The 21,243-nt window shown below is 41.1% G+C and overlaps 1 protein-coding gene across 1 annotated transcript in view; it reads right to left on the bottom strand.

Annotated features, from left to right (window-relative positions):
• Positions 1-21,243, bottom strand: part of PCSK2 (proprotein convertase subtilisin/kexin type 2) — a 138,509-nt gene that overhangs the window by 46,436 nt on the left and 70,830 nt on the right. Inside the window, exons 3-4 of the mRNA XM_020811310.3 lie at positions 7,186-7,299; positions 2,713-2,821 (exon numbers count right to left, since the gene is read on the bottom strand). Coding sequence (XP_020666969.2) covers positions 2,713-2,821; positions 7,186-7,299 — 223 coding nt within the window. The remainder of the gene's footprint in view (positions 1-2,712; positions 2,822-7,185; positions 7,300-21,243) is intronic.

The raw sequence follows: 21,243 nt of genomic DNA, 5'->3' as shown, positions 1-21,243 counted from the left end.
CTTTTGGGGATTACACAAATCCTTTGCTTAGGATGAAAGCTACTTTCTTTTCCCCAGGGTATTTCTTCTCTGTCCTGTCAGCTACTCTAATCGTAGATTTATGTTCTTGTGTTTATTGCAAAGAAGCAAGGAGCAAGTAAGAAGCTAGTGGCTGGGAACGGGTTGGTCGCTTGGACACTTCACCACCGAGTCATCATTTTCAATCCATAAAATGCCATGTATAGCAATTCCAGGGCTATTCTTTTATTTCTACAGAACTGTTGAATGGTTCTTGACAACTGGCAGCCCAGAGAGCAACTCTACCTTGGGGATAATCACCCTTTGGTCTCTTGTTCCAGAGCTCCCAGAAGGCTGGTCTGAAAAACTTGAGATTGGCATCTAGCCACTTCTGCATAAGAGAGGGAGACGGGGTTTTTTGGGGGGGGGGCAGAATCACATCTCTCTCTCTCTCTCTCTCTCTCTCTCTCTCTCTCTCTCTCTCTCTCTCTCTCCTTTCATCTGGAGCAGGCACCACACCAAAATGTTGCTATTATACTCTCAAGTAAAGATGGGCACGAACCATCGGTTCGTCAGTTGGTGCCGACTCGGCAGATGGCCAAACAGTTGTTTAGCTTCTTGGTGCACCGCTGCCTCCAGTGGATGCCCACTCAGAGGCAGCCCACAGAGGAGGCAAAGCAGGGAAGCAGTGGTGCTGCTTCCAAATGGGCACCCGCCAGAGGGGTTGGGGTGCTGAATCATGGAACACCTCTTTGGTCCTCTGCTGAACTGGCATAAACTGCCAAACCAGCAGTTTGTGCCCAACTTGACTCTCAAGCTAACAATCAGCTAACACAGAGCTTTAAAAAAAGCAGATTTTGTGGGCCTAAATCCAACTGATAGCCCTGATTAGAGCATACATGTGGAAACAACTGCTGAATGGTAAGTCAGCATGGTTCTTGTGGGTTTTCCGGGCTCTTTGGCCGTGTTCTGAAGGTTGTTCTTCCTAATGTTTCGCCAGTCTCTGTGGCCGGCATCTTCAGAGGACAGCACTCTGTGCTCTACACTCTGTGTAAGTCAACACTTACATAAATCCCTCTGAAGTCACTCCCAAGGGATCTACTGTAGTTGGGGCCAGGAATTGGGTTTAGGCCTTGTACTGCAACTCCTAGAATCCCCCACTCAGGACATTGGCCAGGTTGGCTGGGGAAGGCGCCTGGGAGTTCCAGTGTATAATGCTTTAGCCTCACAACTGTTATAAGCTGAAGGCTGCTTTGCAGGAGAAACAGCAGCAAAAAGAAGGGACTGGCTGCAAATATCAACTCAACCTTTGCAAATTCCTCCCCTTTCCGGAGGGAGGGTTCAGTCAGTAACTTACTGCAAAAATCTAGAAAACAACATTGATTTGTGAAATAAGTGAAATTCAGGGATAAATTGAAGAGCTGCCATGTTCAGGATCCACTTTGTATTTTGGGTTTATTCAGTGGCCTGATGATTATGAGCATGAGAGATTGCTTCTTTCTCCGAGCATAGAAAAATAAAATTTGGGAACTGTGATTCTCCCAGAAACCTATGCTCGCTAGAAAAATTCTAGGAGGTGTCGTTCTGAAGAATAACCTTTCCAAACTCTGTCCTATACAACTTTCTGTTTTCTTGCTCTAGTCCAGTGGTTCCCAACCTTGGGTTCCCAGATGTTCTTGGGCTACAACTCACAGAAATCCTGGCCAGCACAGCTGGTGGTGAAGGCTTCTGGGAGTTTTAGTCCAAGAACATCTGGGGACCCAAGATTGGGAACCACTGCTTTAGTCAAATAGCCCACTGGTTCTAAACCTTGGGTTTCTCAGGAGTTTTGGACTGCAACTCCCAGAAGCCTTCATCACCAGCTGTCCTGACTGGGGTTTCTGGGAGTTGCAGTTCAAAAGCATCTGAGTAACAAAGGTTAAGAACCACTGAAATAACCCACCACCCCGTTAAGGATTACATAGATTTTTGCAGCCCAGAAGGTCCCAGCTGTGTCCAGTCACACAGAAATACAACGTATCATTCTGTGAATCTAAATATAAGAAGACAGGCAGCGATGCGTCATGACATGTGCAAATGGATGGTGCTTGTGTGTAGGCAAGCAGCATCTTTCCCACTGTGCTATATCTATAACAAGCAGGGGTAAGTCCCTGTGGATCAGTTTTAGCACAGCCACTCTGTGGCTTATTTTTAGCACTGCAGTGGAAATCTGAACTGTGCAAATGGGAAATTTCATCAAATGGAAACTGAGACAAGCATTAAAATACCATAAAATTTTTATTTTTTTAAAAAATAATGCCAACTTATTTTTTAAAAATATACTTCCATATTGTCCTAAAATTTTAGGACAGTTTTCATCTGTATAGCACAGGATTGTTGTGCTTCCCCCCCCCCCTCACTAAAGAGCTGAAATTCAGTTTCTGTTCCACTGGGTGCTTATTAAATTTGCAAAATAAGGCATACATGAAAGAAAGCTCTACCCACAGCAACTTTAAAGGAATCGTAAATATCCATTGACTACACCCTAGGGGAAGCTTTCGTGGATGATTTCTTATTTTTAAAAAAACCCCAACTTACAGTGTTGTCATTAGAAGCACAATGTTTTGAAGGGAGTGAGTCATGCTATTGAGGTCTTATTTAGATCATATTTCTCATAAGTTACAGAAAGAAGTGAAAATTTACTCAGAGAGTCATGCTTTATTAATTCTCACTTACCATCATCCATAATTCCTATAGTTACTCCTTTCCCTGTGTAGCCGAGCTCCCAGGCTTCTGCCACATTCAAATCAAGGCCAGGAGTCCCATCTGCTTGCCCGGTATTCATCTAATGCATCAAAGTACCAAAAAAAAAAAAAAAAAAAGCAAGAGACTGATTTGCCTGGCATAAAACAGACTGTTTACAGCTTTCATGTCCTCAGGAACACAGCTCAGAAGGAGCCGTACAATATCCATAAACACTGCTAGAAAATACAGACTGTATTTAAGGCAAAGTGCACCAGGATTAAGAAATCTCATCTCAAGAGGGATGCTGCTTCATCTCTGTCATGTTGCTGGAATACCAAAATCTTGTTATTAAAAATATGCCGGGTATTACTCATCTATAATAGCAAAACAGTGCACGTATGTGCACATGTCTCCTCCATAGCTATTTGAGGTCCACAATGTTGTTGTTTAATCGTTAAGTCATGTCCGACTCTTCGTGACCCCATGGAAGAGAGCATGTCAGGCCCTCCTGTCTTCCATTGCCTCCTGGAGCTGGGTTAAATTCATGTTGGTCGCTTTGATGACACTGTCCAACCATCTCATCCTCTGACATCCCATTCACCTCTTGCCTTCACACTTTTCCAACATCCGGATCTTTTCCAGGGAGTCTTCTCTTCTCATGAGATGGCCTAAGTATTGGAGCTTCAGCTTCAGGATCTGTCCTTCCAGTGAACACTCAGGGTTGATTTCCTTCAGAATGGATAGGTTTGTTCTCTTTGCAGTCCAGGGGACTCTCAAGAGTCTCCTCCAGCACCACAACTCAAAAGCATCAATTCTTTGGCGGTCCGCCTTCTTTATGGTCCATCTCTCACTTCCATACATCGCTACTGGAAAAACCATAGCTTTGACTATGCGGACCTTTGTTGGCAAGGTGATGTCTCTGCTTTTTAAGATGCTGTTGAGGTTTCTTGTTGCTTTCCTCCCAAGAAGCAGGTGTATTTTAATTTTGTGGCTGCTGTCACCATCTGCAGTAATCATGGAGCCCAAGAAAGGAAAAATCTGTCACTGCCTCCATATCTTCCCCTTCTATTTACCCGAGGTGACGGGACCAGTGGCCATGATCTTAGGTTTTTTTTGATGCTGAGCTTCAGACCATTTTTTGCACTCTCCTCTTTCACCCTCATTAAGAGGTTCTTTAATTCCTCCTCACTTTCTGCCATTAGAATGGTATCATCTGCATATTGGAGGTTGTTGATATTTCTTCCGGCAATCTTAATGCTGGCTTGGGATTCCTCCAGTCCTGTCTTTCGCATGATGTATTCTGCATATAAGTTAAATAAGCAGGGGGACAATATACAGACTTATCGTACTCCTTTCCCAATTTTGAACCAATCAATTGTTCCATATCCAGTTCTAACTGTTGCTTCCTGTCCCACATATAAGTTTCTCAGGAGATAGATAAGGTGGTGAGGCATAATTTGCTGTGGTCCACACAGTCAAAGGCTTTTGCATAGTCAATGAAGCAGAAGTAGATGTTTTTCTGGAACTCTCTGGCTTTCTCCATAATCCAGCGCATGTTAGCAATTTGGTCTCTAGTTCCTCTGCCCCTTCGGAATCCAACTTGTACTTCTGGCAGTTCTCGGTCCACATACTGATGAAGCCTACCTTGGAGAATTTTGAGCATAACCTTGCTAGCGTGTGAAATGAGTGCAATTGTATGGTAGTTGGAGCATTCTTTGGCACTGCCCTTCTTTGGGATTGGGATGTAGATTCCATCCTCTGGCCACTGCTGAATTTTCCAAACTTGCTGGCATATTGAGTTTAGCACCTTAGCAGCAGCATCTTTTAAGATTTTAAAAAGTTCCACTGGAATGCCATCACCTCCACTGGACATGTTTTTAGCCATGCTTTCTAAGGCCCACTTGACTTCACTCTCCAGGATGTCTGGCTCAGGGTCAGCAACCACACTATCTGGGTTGTCTGGGATGTCCAGATCTTTCTGGCATAATTCCTCTGTGCCCACATACATATGTAATAATTAATGGAGATTGTCTCTCTGTGTGCCACTCTCTCCACCATACAACCAAAGCTGTTTAAGATAAAGACCTGAAACTTGGGAGGGGTCTTGGAAAAGCTCTAGTGCTATATACTTGAGGACTATTTTGAATCAGTTCATGAACGGAATCAATTGATTTGAGTTAATTAAAAAAAATGTTTCTAGCTCGCAGTACTACCTCCAGTCACTAGGTGCCAGACTTCTTTCCCCTTCCCTAACTGGCACAGAGAAATTATACAGACAGAATGTTGGTGTCTCCATAAGGTCAATTGGGAGCTCCAGCCAGGCTTTTCTCTGCAACTCCCTTTGCCCCAAACTCTCATCAAATGATTAAAAGGAGGAAAGGTCCTGCTGGCTAGTTAAGTGAGTAGGGTGGAAGAAGAAAGGGCAAGTAGAGAAAGAGGCTGAATGAGAGTGGAGGAAGAGAATTACCAGTGAGAAAGAACAAAAGTGTGGAGAGAGAAAAATAGAGGGAAAAAGAAACATCACCGGTATTTGCAGGGACCAATAGGTTTTCAGCAATTTCAAAGTTGTGTACTTGTGCTAGTAACTAGCAACCCCATTTGTGCCTCTGACAGCAGGAGAAAGACATCTGCATTAGAGGATGTAGGAAAAAGATAGCCTTGAGCCTTAGCGCCTCTCTTTGAAAAGAAATAAAGCACAGCCAGTCTCCTTTTCTCTATCAAATACAGTTGACACTCTCAAAAATCTAAGCCCATTAGGTCCACGAGTGTGTTTGTACTTGCTATACATCCAGCAATGACTAAAGCTGCAGTTATTCTGTCTGCTTCTCATTTTAATTACAAAGAAATTGGAAACAAAGAGCCTGGTTTTATTTATTAATGTTTTTATGACAAATCTTATAATCTATGTCATCTCCTCATTGTTGTTCAATATTTTTAATGAGGCCCCTGGATAGGCCATCAAGAGTTTTGGAGCTTCATGTCACCAATATGTGGGCAACACCCAGCTCTATCTTTCCTTCCACCTCTCTGCAGAGGATGCTGTCCCGTCCGTTGAGTGCTGCCTGGATGCTGTGCTAGGATGGATGAGGGATTATAGACGGAGGCTGAACTGGGACAAGATGGGAGTCCTGCAGGTGTCTGTGGTTTGAGGGCCTTTCTCTCCTTTGGAGGGGCTACTCTCTCTACTAAGGATGAGGTTGGCAGTCTGGACATACTTCTGGACCCTGCACTTTCAATGGAGTCCCAGGTAGAGTTTGTGGTCCATTCTGCCTTTTTCCACTTGAAGTGGATTTCCCAGCTGCATCCTTGCCTTGACACCGGATCCCTCTCCAGGGTGCTCCAGGCAATGGTAGTCTTGAAATTAGACTGATGTAACACTCTCTATGTAGGGCTGCCCATGAAGCTGCTATGGAAACTTCAGCAGGTCTTGCATATGGCAGCCAGATTATTGAGTAAATAAATTGTATCATATCTCCCCTGCTTTGGCTGTCTTGCACTGGTTACCTGTTTGTTCCCATGCCAGCTTCAAGGTGATGATGCTGACATACAAAGCCCTAAACAGTTTCGTCCTCAATACCTGGCAGAACCCCTTCTTCCAGTAAGATCTGTCCAACCTACTCGATTTTCTCAGGCCAGACAGTTGAGAACATTGATCCTGAGAGAGGCCCAAAAAGAGAAATTGGGCCTTTGCAATAAACTTCCACTTGAAATACACCTGACCCCTTCGCTGGGAATTTTAAAGAAATCTTTGAAAATATGGTTGTTTAGACAGACTTTCCTGAATATTATATCGGCAGAGCACAGTGGCGCTTTCAGGACTTAAGTTAATTGCTCCACCACCTTGTCTTTTAGAATTGTTTTTATATTTTCATCTTGTCTTTCTCCTAGTTTTAAGTTGATTGATATGCTTAATTTGATCTCTTGTATTGTTATTATGTTTGTGAATTTTATTTAAAGTAGTATGTGTTATTTTATTGTGTGGAAAGATTTAAGCACATTCTTAGCCCTGCTGAAACAAAATTGAGAATTCAGGCTCATTTGTACATTATCCCAGCAGTGGAACAGCTGCTTCTCTCTTGAAGTTTTTGCTGGTGTCCGGATGCAGGAACCACTTAGGCTAGTGGTTCCCAACCCTGGGTCCCCAGATGTTGAAGGATGAAAAACTCCCAGAAATCCTGGCCAGCACAGCTAGTGGTGAAGTCTTCTGGACATTTTTGGGTCTGCTTTATTGTGCTCCATTTTGGCAGCCCTTGTTCGGCATTAGTAGACATTTAAAAAATGATTGGAAGACATATGAATTATCCCTTTAGAAGAAAGGCAATGGCAAAAATCACTTGGAAATAATAGATCAGGATTACAAATTTTTCTGATTCAAAGACCAGCCTGAGAATTTCCTTGTTAGGAAAATCAGGGATCATTGTTCTTGAGGGGACAAAAATGTTTAAAATGCTCTAGTTTGCTTACCAAATACCACTGCTTTGCAAACAATGGATCATTCATGTTGATGTCAATTTCATTGATGTCTCTGTATCCTCTCTTCTTCCTCCCAAAGCCTTCTTGCTGTACAGCTTTCTTCACCTGCAATGATTTTTAAAAAGGATTATTTTGTGGACTTGCATACTGCTGACATAGTGCGTTCACTACATAAAACGGTTTACAGCATAATGAAATACTGTTATAGTATGTAAAAAAAAGGAGCAGCATTTCTTTAAAACTTACCATATTGTACTTTTAAGAAAAACAAATTGAACACATGACGAAAAATCCTTATATGAAATTCTAATTGTAATTTCTGCCAGTCAGGATCTGAAGTAGCATATGTGGTTGAGGGCTCTTGTGTACCAGCCATTCCCCCTACCAACCTCATATATACCTATTCCCCTTCACTCTTGACTTCTCCTGACTTTCCTGTATTAAAGATGAAGGCCTGAGAGGATTTCTGATATATTTTCACATAAATATGATAAGAATCTCTTTTCAGATACATGAAAATTGCAATTGGAAGTGCATATGGTGATCTCAAAGGCAGGGCAGGTACATAGACACCCCAAGAGTATTGTAAGATTCGTTAATTCACTCGTTTTAATTACACCCCACCTTTCTATCAACAAAGGGCCCAATGCAGCGTGCAAAATATTCAAAAGACTAATATTAAGGCAGTTAAAATACAATAAATTACAATGTTAAAAAAAACACAGTTAAATATATTGGCCAAAATATTGTTGTTCAGTAACTCCTGTGCAAAGGGAATGATATCATCAATAGTGGCAGATTGATTGCCATTGATTAAAGGCTTTCTTTTGCAATGTTGGGATGCATTGTTGACTTGTGTATGAGCCGTGTGCATACCAAAATTGCAAATGGAAGTCTTTAATCAGTGGCATTCTGCTGCTGCTACATCATTTCCATTTTGGAATTTTGGCCATTACGTACTAAAATTATTAAATGAAAACAGATTAAATTCATTTTAAAGTACAGTGTTAAACAGATAAAAAGCATGCTATTCTGTATCAAAGTCATTTCCTTAACTCATCAAAAGTGAAGAGAAAAGCTTTTGCTCTCCAGCAGAAGGACAGCAGGAAGACCTGGCCTCCAATGGCAGAGAGTTCCACAACCTGGGAGCAGTGACCAAAAGGACCCTCGCTTGTGTCCTCACTAGGCGTGACTGTGGCAGTGGTGGTAATGAGGGAAAGGTGTCCCCTGAAGATCTTATAATCTGGACACTCTTATATGAGGAGATGCCTTCTTTCAGATAGCCTGGATCTATAAGTCATGCAGAATTTTTAATTGTGCTTTGAAATGGTGGGTGACAAATTTGTTGTAGCAAGAAATTTCAGTTCTTCCTGTAACCAGTGTCACTTTGTCATACATTATAATTTTTAAAGCCTCAAAACATTTATTTCCTCTTTATTTATTTGTTTAAAATATGGCACTTTGTGTAGGTTCTTATTTTGTTTTCAAAAAAAGAAGGAAATGACATCCTTACTCACATGGCTCCATTCCAAGACATTTTGCAACCTGCATTATATCAGGAAATGATGCCCTAAATCTAATGTTAGTCTAAATTAGTGAGGACTATAGAATCCATGAAATTCACATAGGTGTTGACTACGTCCCCACTGATTTACTGGACCAACTGTAGTTGGGGGCCAACTGTTGTATTCAGGCTGATGCTTTCTCTGCACAGTCAAATTATGTTGGGAGGGATCAATTTATTTCAGCATCTGAGGCAGAAAATTTCACAAGGGCCTTTTTATCTTCCTAGCAGTACATGGCAGTATTAACAATTATAATAAATTCAGCTCTAAAGAGTGTATTATATAAAATCATACTTTAAAGAGATAAGTATTCATCTTGAATCAGCAATTTTGTCAGTTTTGCTTTTTCTTGCATTTACTTTTCTTTCTATTCTGTTTGTCTCTTTTGGGGAGGCTATGAATTGTATCAAGTTGTTAGGAAGGAAGGGAGCGAGCGAGGGAGGAAGGAAGCCCAAGTAGAACCAACTTCTCCACTTAGCTAATTGAATGGTTGCTAATGTCAGGAGACTTCCCATTCCTCTTTGTCTTACGAAGTAAAAAGTCTACTATCTAAGAAGGAGGATACAACGAGTAGCCTTGTGAGGGAAGACGGGACCTAGTCCTTCATGCCAAAGCACAAAGGCCAAAGGAACATGATCAGGGAAAAGTGTAAGAAAAAAGGACAATCTTTGAGAAGCAAGCACAGGAAATGGCCTTATATTCAACCAAACCCTAAGTCCACAAAATTCAGCTTTGCCCACTTTGACCAGCACTGAGTCTCCAATTTCAGACAAGATGTTCTCCTACCCCTACTTGCAGACCTCTGTTATTCCCTGGGGCCCTTCCACCTAGGTACTAACAAAGGCAACTCTAGTTTTCAAAATTTGTGGATTAGTCATGTTCAGAATGGGATCATGGTTCAGGATAGTTCCAGCAGCAGGGCAAGGTTGCAGCTGAGATATTTATGAAGACCTGCTCAGAGAGATATTTAGTGCACCCTATTAAACAAACCCTGGCTCCCACCATCTTTTACTAGTCCTTGTGTACCAAGCAGAGGAATGCTTAGGGTCAGATTAAAATGTGCTGCAGCAGCCTTAGACTATGGAACATTTAAGAATCCCTGTGGCCATATAACCATATAAAAATATGAAACTTAAAATTGTGTGGGTGGGTGGGTGTCTATATGTATATGTCTGTTTATATGTATATATACCCAGTGTGGTGTAGTGAATTGAGTGATGGACTAGGTTTGAATTCCCACTTGACCATGGAAATTCAGTGGGGTGTGAAACTGGTAAAACCATTCCTTAAATATCTCATTTACATTTTCAGCCCTAATAGGGTTGCTACAAGTCAATTCTGACTTGACAAAATATAATGTGTGTGTTTGTGTGTGCGTGTGCGCACACACACACACACACACACACACACACACACGTGCATGCACAAGTACAAGAAGTGGAATGACACAGATAAACTGAACACGGAATCGTTCAGCGGAAGTGAATCACAAGCCTCTGGTTTTGCTCTTTTATAAAAGAATATTCAGTTGTTAAAATGGAAAGCCTACAGCTAGTGACCAAAAAATAGTGCTTACAAAAAGCAGATAATTAACCAGGGAACATCGCCATGTCACAAGGCATTATTGAGGTAGAGCACTAAAGGAGGATTCAGAGAAGGATTAAAGGTTTAAATGAATGAGAATTTCAAGACTAGGATAACAAGCTACAGAGGAAATGAAAGTGCAACCAGTACTTGGCCATAAGCCAAGGGATAATAGCCAGAAAATCAATCCATTTCCAGTTACAAAAAGGTGCACACTAGAAACATAAGAACCTGCCTTATATTGAGTCAGACCATTGACCTATCTAGCCTGGTATTGTCAACTCTGACTGGTAGGTGCTCTCGACGATTTCAGTCAGTATTCTTTCCTAGCTGTACCTGAAGATGCCAGCTATTCCTTCAGCGGAGTGTCTCCTAAGTAGCAAATGCATCCAGAACTGTTTAGCTTCTGAAATCATACAAGACCAGGCGAGATTAGAGTGGTAAAACATATTCATGAAGTTTGTATCCATGTGTTCACTCAGATGTCTCTCATTCCTGTCCTATGGGGTTTAATACCAAAGGGTCAGTCAACACTAAAATGTTAGACAATTGGAAAATACATTACTAAATAGGGTTCATGCTGTCCATAAAAAGTTATTGTAATGGTCTGTCAAAGTTTGGCAGTACATTTCCCAGCAGTCCTTATATGACATAGATTATGAATTTAGCATGCTTTATTTTATGATTGCTCATTAGAATGTAAACAGAGGCTAAATTTGCAAGTACCATTGCTAAGGAACAAATATCTATTGCAGGGTTGTTATCATCTGCTTTGACTCTCTAAGCCTTTCTTTAGGCCATCTCAGGTGTTCAGAAGAAGTTTAATCTAAATGTGTGAACAGGAAGAGATTTCTGGGCCCATCCTCCTGTCTCTCACCTGCCAAGAAGGGCAGTTGCAGAGGAAACTTTCTACTACATGGCCAGTCTCTTCTCACGGTTTGGGACCCTTTAAAAATGGACTTCCTGTTTCTGTAGGAAGGTTCCACCCATAGCACACCATCTCATCCACATAGACAGTGGAGGCAGTAAAAGGCAGGGCAGGGAACTAAAATTGCCCCTTCTCACACTTTTGAATTAATCCTTTTTTTCCCAGTGCCTAACAGAGTCTTGTCATGAAGAAGGTTAGAGATGGGATATTTGTATTTATCTCCCGGGGGAGAAAGATACGAACATCGCCACCACAGGTGTCCAAGCCTCTGTGATTGGCACAGCATGAACGATGACATCCCCACACAACAGACTGCGAGCGGTAAGTGGACTGGCCGGTTCTTGGGAGTGGGTCCAAAGGGCTTGGCCACCTGTGGTGGCAATATTCATATTCATCTCCCTCGGGAGATGGATATGAATAACCCATCTCTAAAGAAGACAGTGTGGACAGACTAGATTGAGAGAGAGGGAGAACTACAGGTTTGGAGCAAGCCTATGAAAACAAATTAAGCATGAATAGGGACTGAAAGTGAAGTAAGAGATTTTTTAACAGTTTGGGACAAAGATAACCCTGGGACTGTCAGCAAAATTATTAAACAGGAAGGCTGAAGCTGTCCACACCTAACTGTTGAAGTGACAACATGGAAGTATGAACCAATACACTTTGAATGCCGTTCTTTTCCTACCACGCCCTAAGTAGCTAGAAAAAAAATTAACCTGCTCATTAAATTACCAGTCATGTGTTAACTGTGTTCACCAAATGTCAGTACAATGACTGGAGCCTGCCAAGTTTACTATAGACATTGCTAACTAAATTGCCTTCAGCGGTTGTCTTCTATCTTGTGTAGACATTCTATATTGTTTTCTGTATTTGTTAAGAATTTAATGAGCTGAGCCTCCCTGACCCCAGTGCTCTCCTGATGTCTGGACTCCATTTCCCATAATCATAATTGGCTATAATGGTGCAGGACATTGAAAAGGCTGATGTAGGACAAGACAAACATACACAATACCATGGGAAATCCTTAGAGATTGAAGGGAATTAGTTATAAGCAGCATAGTTACTTGTAGATTGTTAATTTTAGAGTGATGAGTTATATATGTTTTAGTTACAACACCGGCATTTAGGAGCAACACGTAACTCTGAATCAGTTAGATTTAAAGGGCATTTTAACAGTAAGTTTGACAAGGATTTTCAGAAGTATTTTTTAGTTCCGTCACCTTTCTGCTTATGATTATTTTCGAAGTTGCCTATCAGAATTAGCCAAAACAATTCTGGCAGGCTTTTAAGGATAGCAACTGACCTGTTTTTACTTTTTCTTTTTATCTAGAGATCGAGTTTTTTTATTGTGCTGCAGATTTCAGCTAAAATACCAGCTGGCAGATCTCCTTTGGCTGGCAAAACTAGGAAATGAGTGATTCTCTCCCTCTTATCTCCAGTTCTAAATATCCCTTGAAACGGTGCTCTGGAAGGCAAGGGACTGGAGCCAGATTCTGAGTGGCATGGAGAGCTGTAGAGGAGGGGGGGAGTCCAGCTGTGCTGGTGGTCATCCATCAGCACATCTGTTCCTTTTAGGCCACTGGCATTTTGTGACTGTCACAGTTGACTGAAACATTTTTAGTCACCACTTAGGATACATTTTGAAATTCATCTTCAAAGACATTAGACTCTGATTCCTTCTGTAATTTAGACAGAGGCTATCATTAAAACCTTACACTGAGTGTATGAAATTTGGGGAGGTGGGGGTATGTCAGATGTTTTTAAAAGCCTTAGAACTAAAATACATGGATATAATGGAAAAATGGTTCAGATATTGCCGCTGTTAGTAGCTCCTACGCTGTCTCGGTATTGTTTTGTGCCTCCAGGGTTTGAACAATTGTGGAAAATAATTAAAAGTAGAGAGATCAGACACATGCTGCGCTTCAAAGGAATTCTCTCTTGTTCTGTGTATAAGAGAGAGAGAGAGAAACTTGAAATGGTTGTAGGCCCACACAACCTCACAATCTGGTGATACAGCACATTGGACATCAGATGGAAGATGAAGAGCGATGGATATATGTTTACACAATTATGGAATGTGATGACTGAGGTGTATTAAAGATGATCAGCCTAGTTCTACATCTCAGTTTTAGCTCTTATTTTCAGACAACAGTGAGGCCACGTATGCTGGTGGAAAGGGAAGAAGAAGAGAGAGTTTGAGCAGCAGAAAGAGAGAGGAAGATAACCCTTTTCTCTTAAATCTTCTTTAAACCCGACAACCAATAACAGCCAATCCAGCAGGCTGCAGTGGAGGGAGAGAATCCACCAGACCAGTTGAAAAACGACTTGGTTTTTTTTTCTTCTTTTGCTCTCTGTCTCTCCTCCACCCCCCTTTTTTTGGGTCATGACTTTTCAGAAGGTAAGCCTAGCAGGGAGTCTTTCATTTTTATTGTCTGCATGAAGACAGGAGGCTTTCTGGCTGAAGAGCAGGATGAAAATATGTTGAGAAAGATTTTTAAATGAATTACTAAACATATACCTGCATGTAGTTATATGTATACATATGCAGAGACATGCATAGACGCACACAGTAATCCATCTGAAAAACTAGCAGAGTAAAAAAAAAAAAAAGGAGGGGACACTTTCAGATACACACATCCAAACTCCCAAAACTGGGGAATCTGTGGAACACAGGATCATGATAGTCCACTGCCACTCCACCTCCCTGTCCCCACGTCTTGCTGGCGGCGGCTGCACAGAAAAAACCCTGCTGGACAAAGCTGAGTGAGATTGACACTCCCAGCCTCATCCAGATGCAAGCCAGATGGGTATGCTCATCAAGGATCAGGTCAGCTGGATGGCTGTTGTTTTCCCATTTAGAATGTAGCAGCAGTATTTTCAACCCAAGGGGCCTGGCACCAAGGCTACCCAAACTATTTAAATGTGGGGACAGCTTAGGGGCAACCAAGACCCCTTTGCCCTTCTCTCTCACATAATGCTGTAACTGGTGGCCCCCTTCCCCGCATCTCCCCTGCCCTAAGCAATCAGCTTGCTAAGAATTCTTTGTGTTACTCCAACCCTTTGGCTATAGTCCAAATGTTTATATTCAAATTCAATATGACATTAATGGACCTGTTGTCTGTTGCCCCTTGTCAAGAGCACTTGGACTCAATCCCTGGACTGTTTTTTCCTGCTGTGCATACATTACTTCTCATGCTTCAGATAGTCTTTTATTTTTGCACCATTCTGTGAAATGTAATACAGGAAGATACTTGCCAAGTGAGACAAGAGAGCCCCTTCCCAACCACTCTGCACGCCTCCAGCCTTGGGGATTCTCCAAGAAGCACTCAGATTAAACTAGTCATTTAAGTAAGTATTGTTATGAATTTTGGAAGCAGACCTGTATTGGCTGAATTAGGCCAAGGGCTTGTTAATAAACCCAGGATGATTGGTTGGTACTGTATTTCATCAGTGGGAACTCATGGTAAGAGAAAGTCTCTTATAGCTAAAAATATCTTTCACCGGCATCTTGGTCTTTGATAATAACCATCAGAGGCTGGAGAAGAGGCCAATTGCTTACGGGCGCGAAGTGCAAAACAGCCCAGATTCTGTTTGTGGTTTGAATTTAAGCAGAATGTGACCTGTGAGCTCAGTAACACATCTTTGGTTTTCCATGCTCTCTTTGAGGTTAGGATGCCGGCTTAGCCACTTTGGTGTACAGTGGGGTCTTGACTTGAGAACTTAATCCGTATTGGAAGGCGGTTCTCAAGTCAAAAAGTTCTCAAGTCAAATCTGCATTTCCCATAGGAATGCACTGAAAACCATTTGATCCGTATCTGCTCTTTTCCGTCCATAGAAACTAATGGGAAGCTGCTATTCTGCCTTCGACCACTAGAGGGGTATATTTTGTTTCTTTTTTTCTTAGGTCAAGAAAGGTTCAGGGAAGGCAGGGAAAATATAGTCCAGGCAGTACCAGGCAGTCTGAAGACTCCCAATCCACTCTCTAAACGCTGGGAGGAGTGAGGAAGCAGACAGGCACCCCTTTCACTGGCCAACAGTTAACTGAAAGTTCAAATTTTGCACTTTCCCTGCCTCCCACGTGGGTTTTTTTCAGTTCTTAACTCAAATCTAAGTACTTAAGTCAAGTCAATATTTTCCTATGAGAGCGGTTCTTAAGTCAAAATGTTCTTAACTCAAGCCGTTCTTAAGTCAAGACCCCACTGTATTTTTGTAGGAATACATTTGCCCGGTTATTGAGAGTAAGCATGTTGTGGGAGATAGAGTGTCCGACTTGGAGAGCTGGGTTCCAATCCCCACTGAGGAATGGAACCTCGCTGAACATCTCACACATGTTGGCAATCCTACTAGCGGACTGCAATAGTCAGAATCAACTCGACAGCACATAACAACATTTGCTCAACAGTTTGCCCTGCTCATATTTGGGGTGGGAGATAGAGCAAATACTATGAAAACAGAAGTGGTTTCCACTGCTGTTACTGAAGGGAAAGCAAAATTCTGCACTGCTACCATAGGAAAGGTTTATCATATATATACTGTATATATATATATATGTATATGTATATGTATATATATATATATATATATATATATATATATATATATATGTATATGTATATGTATATGTATATGTATATGTGTATATATATGTGTATATATATATATATATATATATATATATATATATATATATATATATATATATATATATATATATATATATATATATATATATATGATGTTACAATATATAAAAACAAATTTAGTAACAATAAAAGTATTAATATATTTTTAAAGTATTAATGGTAACAATTGATCTCCTAATTAGCTTGAAGCCAGTGTATTTAAAAAAGCATATCCCTCCATGTATACCTGCCTGGATTCTTATGCCATCTTTGGACATCTTCTTGCAGGTTTCCCATTAAATGAAGTCAGACACAGAGCTTGAAAAAGTTACTTTTTTCAACTATAGGTTCCAGTATCCCCAACTGGAATGGCCACTCATTATGCATTTGGGGAGTTCCAGTCAGGTCTGTGGCTGAAAGGGGGAGAGGGTTATTAATAGTTCTTTCCTCTATTTCATCACAAAATCCACATGTTTACTGCCCTCCTCCTGCCATCTAATGCATTACAAGATTATTAACAAATCACTTGCTGGGTCCCCATTTGAGACAAGAATCTACACACTCCAGAAGGTGGCCTCATACTTATAAAATATCAGAGGAAAAAAATGACACTTAGGCATTGAGCTTTAATATGCTTCCACTTAGGCATAGTGCACAAAGTAACTGGAATGCTAATAAAGCGGCAGGAGAGCTAGGCAGAACAAATTAACAAATTCATCAATCGGCTACATGACTACCCCCCAGGGGAGGGGGAAAGGCATCATAATATTGTAAACTGAAAACATGCTGTGCATTCTAAGGAACACCAAGAAAATTATCGCTGCATTTTAATGCAACACAGTCAACAAGACTAGTGTGGCTAAGAGGATTGGACTTGCTGGCTTCAATGTGCCACACCAGGATGAGCCTGCTGAAGTTAACCAAGGGTGCATTTTATCTAGATCATTCCCCTAGGTGTCCTTTTACCTCGATACTATCTGCACGTTCAATTTATGGCAACTAATGGAGGAACAGAAGATCATTGTCTGCACAGATCGTCTGGGATATGTATGAATTGGTTGTTTATTCCTGTTTTTCAGGAACCTAGGTTCATGTCTTTGCACACGAATATATCCCTGCCCCGATTTGTATGTGCCACTGCATCTGCTGTAAAGACTTGGCAGTATGTTTCTACAAGTCACACAGAGAATGGATGGGCATTGGCAGGACATTACGAGGGAGGAAAACCAAGAGTTTCTAGGGAACAGATGAAACTGCCTAATGACACCAGGAACAGCCCTACTATTAGACAGTGAGGCGGCTACCTCAGTGGTCAGTGGGTAGGGAGCAAAAGGGAACAGGGAAATGATGGTGGTCATACCTGTGTCCCAAGGTCTGCCCTGTGCCCCCCAAGATAACATACTGCCCTCAAAAATAATGGAGAATGCTGGCCAGTTCAATCTTCTTCCACCTTGTTTCTGTTGCATGCTATAGTGGAGGCCAGGCTCTGAGCTGCTTACTGCCATCATCTAGAACATTCCAAAAGAATTCTAGGCATGTCAAAAATTCTCATCAACATCTCAATTTTTCAGCTGAGAAGGATGCTTCAATATGGGGGAGGGTGAGTATTGATGGACTTTGCACAGCTTTCATGAAGTGCTTCTAGGCTCTTTATTTTTCCTAAAACTAAACCCAAATATGCACACAGTACGCACAAAAGCACAGGCTAATTGCTTACCATGGTGCAAACAACCCATTCAGTGCTTCTATTTCTAAAAAAAAAAAATATTATAAGGCAATAAAGAAATGTATAAAATATACACAAATATGCAAGAATAGGTACTGCAGATGCGCAAAAACGGATAAAAAATAACCATCTTTGCAAGTGAGAAACATCTACAAACTCCTTATTTGGCAGACAAGGAAGAGAGAAGGGAGCATTTAGATCCCTATAGTTCTCTGCAATATAGCAAGCATGTACACGGGGCTATAAAAGGTCCAATTGTTTTTATAAAGCAACCATCCTCCCTAGTCAATTTTTACTTTGTTAAAAGCTTGGTAAAAGCTTCAGTTTTAATTTTCAGTAGTGTATTGGTACAATCTCTTGTAATTTTCTTTGAGTGGGGCTACCGAGCCTGCAAGTCTGTGAAGATCAATACAGTCCTTAGAGAGGAGGATGCTGGAAGAGCAAAGATAAAGCAGCAGGCTATTATTGGAGAGCTACCATGTACAAAGCACGGGGAAAAATTGTTAACCCAATAACTGCACTGCTGCCCTAATTCTGCATTAGCTAGACTATGCTGCCCAGAGAATGCAGACAATGAAGTGTACCGGAAGTAAGGATATGAATCTTGTAGTGTCTCACTCTGAGAAAGAAACCAAGACCTCTTTTCTCCCCACAGTGAGATTTCTTTGGATGACATTCTCCATCCACCCCCACCAAAACCATCCTATCATAAGTCACCTTGAGAGACCAAATTGACCAAAATTGTTACAATTCCTGCAGAGAACTGGATATTTCCCACACAAACTTCACATAGAAAGGACAGAAGAAACATCACACTGTGGAGGACTGTTACAGTTTCTACAGTACAAGTCAGTTTATGCAGTGTGACTTCTCTCTTGTGAAGGATTCAACAAAAAGGAAATTAAGCTGTACAGAATGTGGTAGTTCCCGCTGTAGAATGAGCAGGGGAGGGGAAGGGGAGGGGAAAATAAAACTAGGTCTTAATTTTGCAGGAAGCCAAGAAATCTTGCTTATGCAGAGTAAGTCTCATCAGGAGGTTTCAGCAAATTGAGAGTCAGATGCTTGTTGAGAATGAGAAATTGTCAGAGTAATCATCATAACCTAATCAGAAGAATACCGGAAGAAATAATAAGGTTATGACTGTCATGGTTGGTGGGTCTTTTTTAAATATGCTGACATATTCTTTTGTTCCGCACAATATCACTTTTCCACAGTCTGCACAAAAGCTATAGATTGAATTATTTTTGCTGCTGCTTTTGACTTATATACTGCCCCATAATGCTAGAACACTCTCTGGAGAGTTTACAACATAATTTTGCAAATAACACTTTGCTCCCTAGTGAGCTGGGCACTCATTTGACCAATCTCAGAAGAATCAAAATCTGAGCCAACCTTGAGCTGGCTACGTTCTTGGGACTGAGTTCGAGTCATGAGCAGAGATTTGACTGCAGTACATATATCCATGAACTATGAACACAATGGACATTTTTGCAGTTGACCCACACCCATGTTCCACAGAGGCATTTTAAAACATGCTTTATGGAAGTTCTGGAAGTTTTGAGAAGCAGCCATTTTCATATACAGTAGGTTAGCAAAACTCCTCCACCTCTGGGGAATATGGGTGTGGGTTAACTGCAAAAATGTGCATTGTCTTCATAGTTCATGTATCACTTTTTGCCTGCACATGGCCATGAACAGAAGAGGCAAAGGTAGCTCTTAATATGGGAAAGGGGTTAATATTTACTTTATTATGTGTTGTCAAGTCAGAACTGACTTACAGTGACCCTAATAGAGCTTTAAAGGTAAGTGAGATAAATGAGCACTGGTTTTACCAGTTCCACACCCCCAGTGAGCTTTCTTGGCTGAGCAAGGACTTGAACCAAAGCCTTCTGTGTCCTAACTCATTACTTTTTTCACTACATCAGCCATTCTCATCCTTTTTGGGTGTGTGTGTGGGTGTCCATAGCCATAAACACTATATGAAAGAAAGGCCTACTCAGCTCCATATAAGCTGCATAACAAACTTTATAAGGTGGTGAGAGAAGAACTGTTTCTAGTCCATCCATAACCGCCCCATTAGGTTTCCCAATGCAATATTTTATTTACAATAGTTAATTTATTTACTAGTTTGTTGATTTGTTGGCTCTATATGTCACCCTTGTTCTCAAGGGAGTCTAGGGAGATATATTGCATAATTAAAAACAACAACATAAATAATGAAATATTATTTCCCCAAAATTAAAGACAGTAAGATAAGTAACTTAACAACACAGCACAACATATGTCATCTTAGAACAATAAAGTCACAAGGCCAGATTACACTGGGTGAAACGATATGTTTTTAGCTGTTGTCTAAACTGTATCAAAATCGGGGTGCAGTGTATTTCCCTAAAGATAAAATCCAATAATTTGATGTCTAATGAGGCATCTCATGAGAGTTTAAATATTTTGGGTTGCAGAATCATAGTATGATGGAGTTGGAAGTGGCCTATAAATCCATTAAATCTGGCTCAGTGCAGGAATCCAAATCAAAGTATATCTGATACATGGTTGTCTAATTTCCTCTTGAATCCCTCCAGTGTTGGAGCACTCACCACCTCTTGAGGCAATCAGTTCCATTCTCATACTGCTCTAAGAGTTAGGCTGTTTTTCCTAATATTCAACCAAAATCTGGCTTCCTCTGACCTGAACCCATTTTTATGTGTCCTTCACTCTTGGATAATTGAGAACAGCTCCTGCCCCTCATATGTATGACAATCTTTCAAGTATTTGAAGAATGCTGTCATATCTTCCCTCAGTCTTCTCATGCTAACATGCCCAGTTCTTTCCTCCTTTCCTCGTAGGGCTTGGTTTCCAATCCTCTGATCATCCTTGTTGGTCTCCTCTGAACTTATTCCAGTTTGTCTGCATCCTTTTTAAAGTGTGGTGTCCAAAACTGAACATTTCTCAAGATGAGGCTTAACCAGTGCCAAATAAAAGGGATGCATTGCAGTATGTGACTTGAACTAGTCTTGGGTATAGTTCACCATCTATTGAGACCCTGACTCAATAAATCCTCATACAGTGCTGGCACCATCTGGAGTGGACAAATGCAACAGCAACCAGATAAATAATCCCCAGAGTTAAAAACTCCCCTCAGTTCTGTAAAATGGCTCCTCATCCATTCAGGTGGTGCTGCTACAATTCCTCAGAATGGGTTTCTGTGATCATTAGAAAGGAAATAGCTGAAGTTTCATTCACTGGCACAAGGAAGCTCTGCCTCTCATAGCTGTAAGACAATTCAGTGCCGTGACATTGCAGCTTAAATTGGTTTTATTTGCCTGCCAACCTCCTGCGCCCTCCCCTTCTATGGATCTGAACCACCACATTAAAGTTCTTGGCAATCAGATAACTATGCTTTCAAAAGAAATCCATTTTCTCTTCTCTCAATGGATTTTCCCTCATGGCAGTACCCGCAATGTTAATTATAAAAATTTGGTGGGATGAAAATGCCACAAGTTCATTTTTTAGTAAAACATCACACACAGGCTTGGCTCCAATGTTTCTTTGTGACTTCTCAAAACCTTGATAGAATAGCGTTAAAGGGGATGGGGGGGGTGGGAGAGAGAGAGGAAAAAAATCCAA

This window comes from Pogona vitticeps, chromosome 1 (assembly GCF_051106095.1).
Source record: "Pogona vitticeps strain Pit_001003342236 chromosome 1, PviZW2.1, whole genome shotgun sequence".
NCBI lineage: Eukaryota > Metazoa > Chordata > Lepidosauria > Squamata > Agamidae > Pogona > Pogona vitticeps.
Note: the sequence above shows the minus strand (reverse complement) of the source record. Positions and strands in the feature narration are given on the sequence as shown.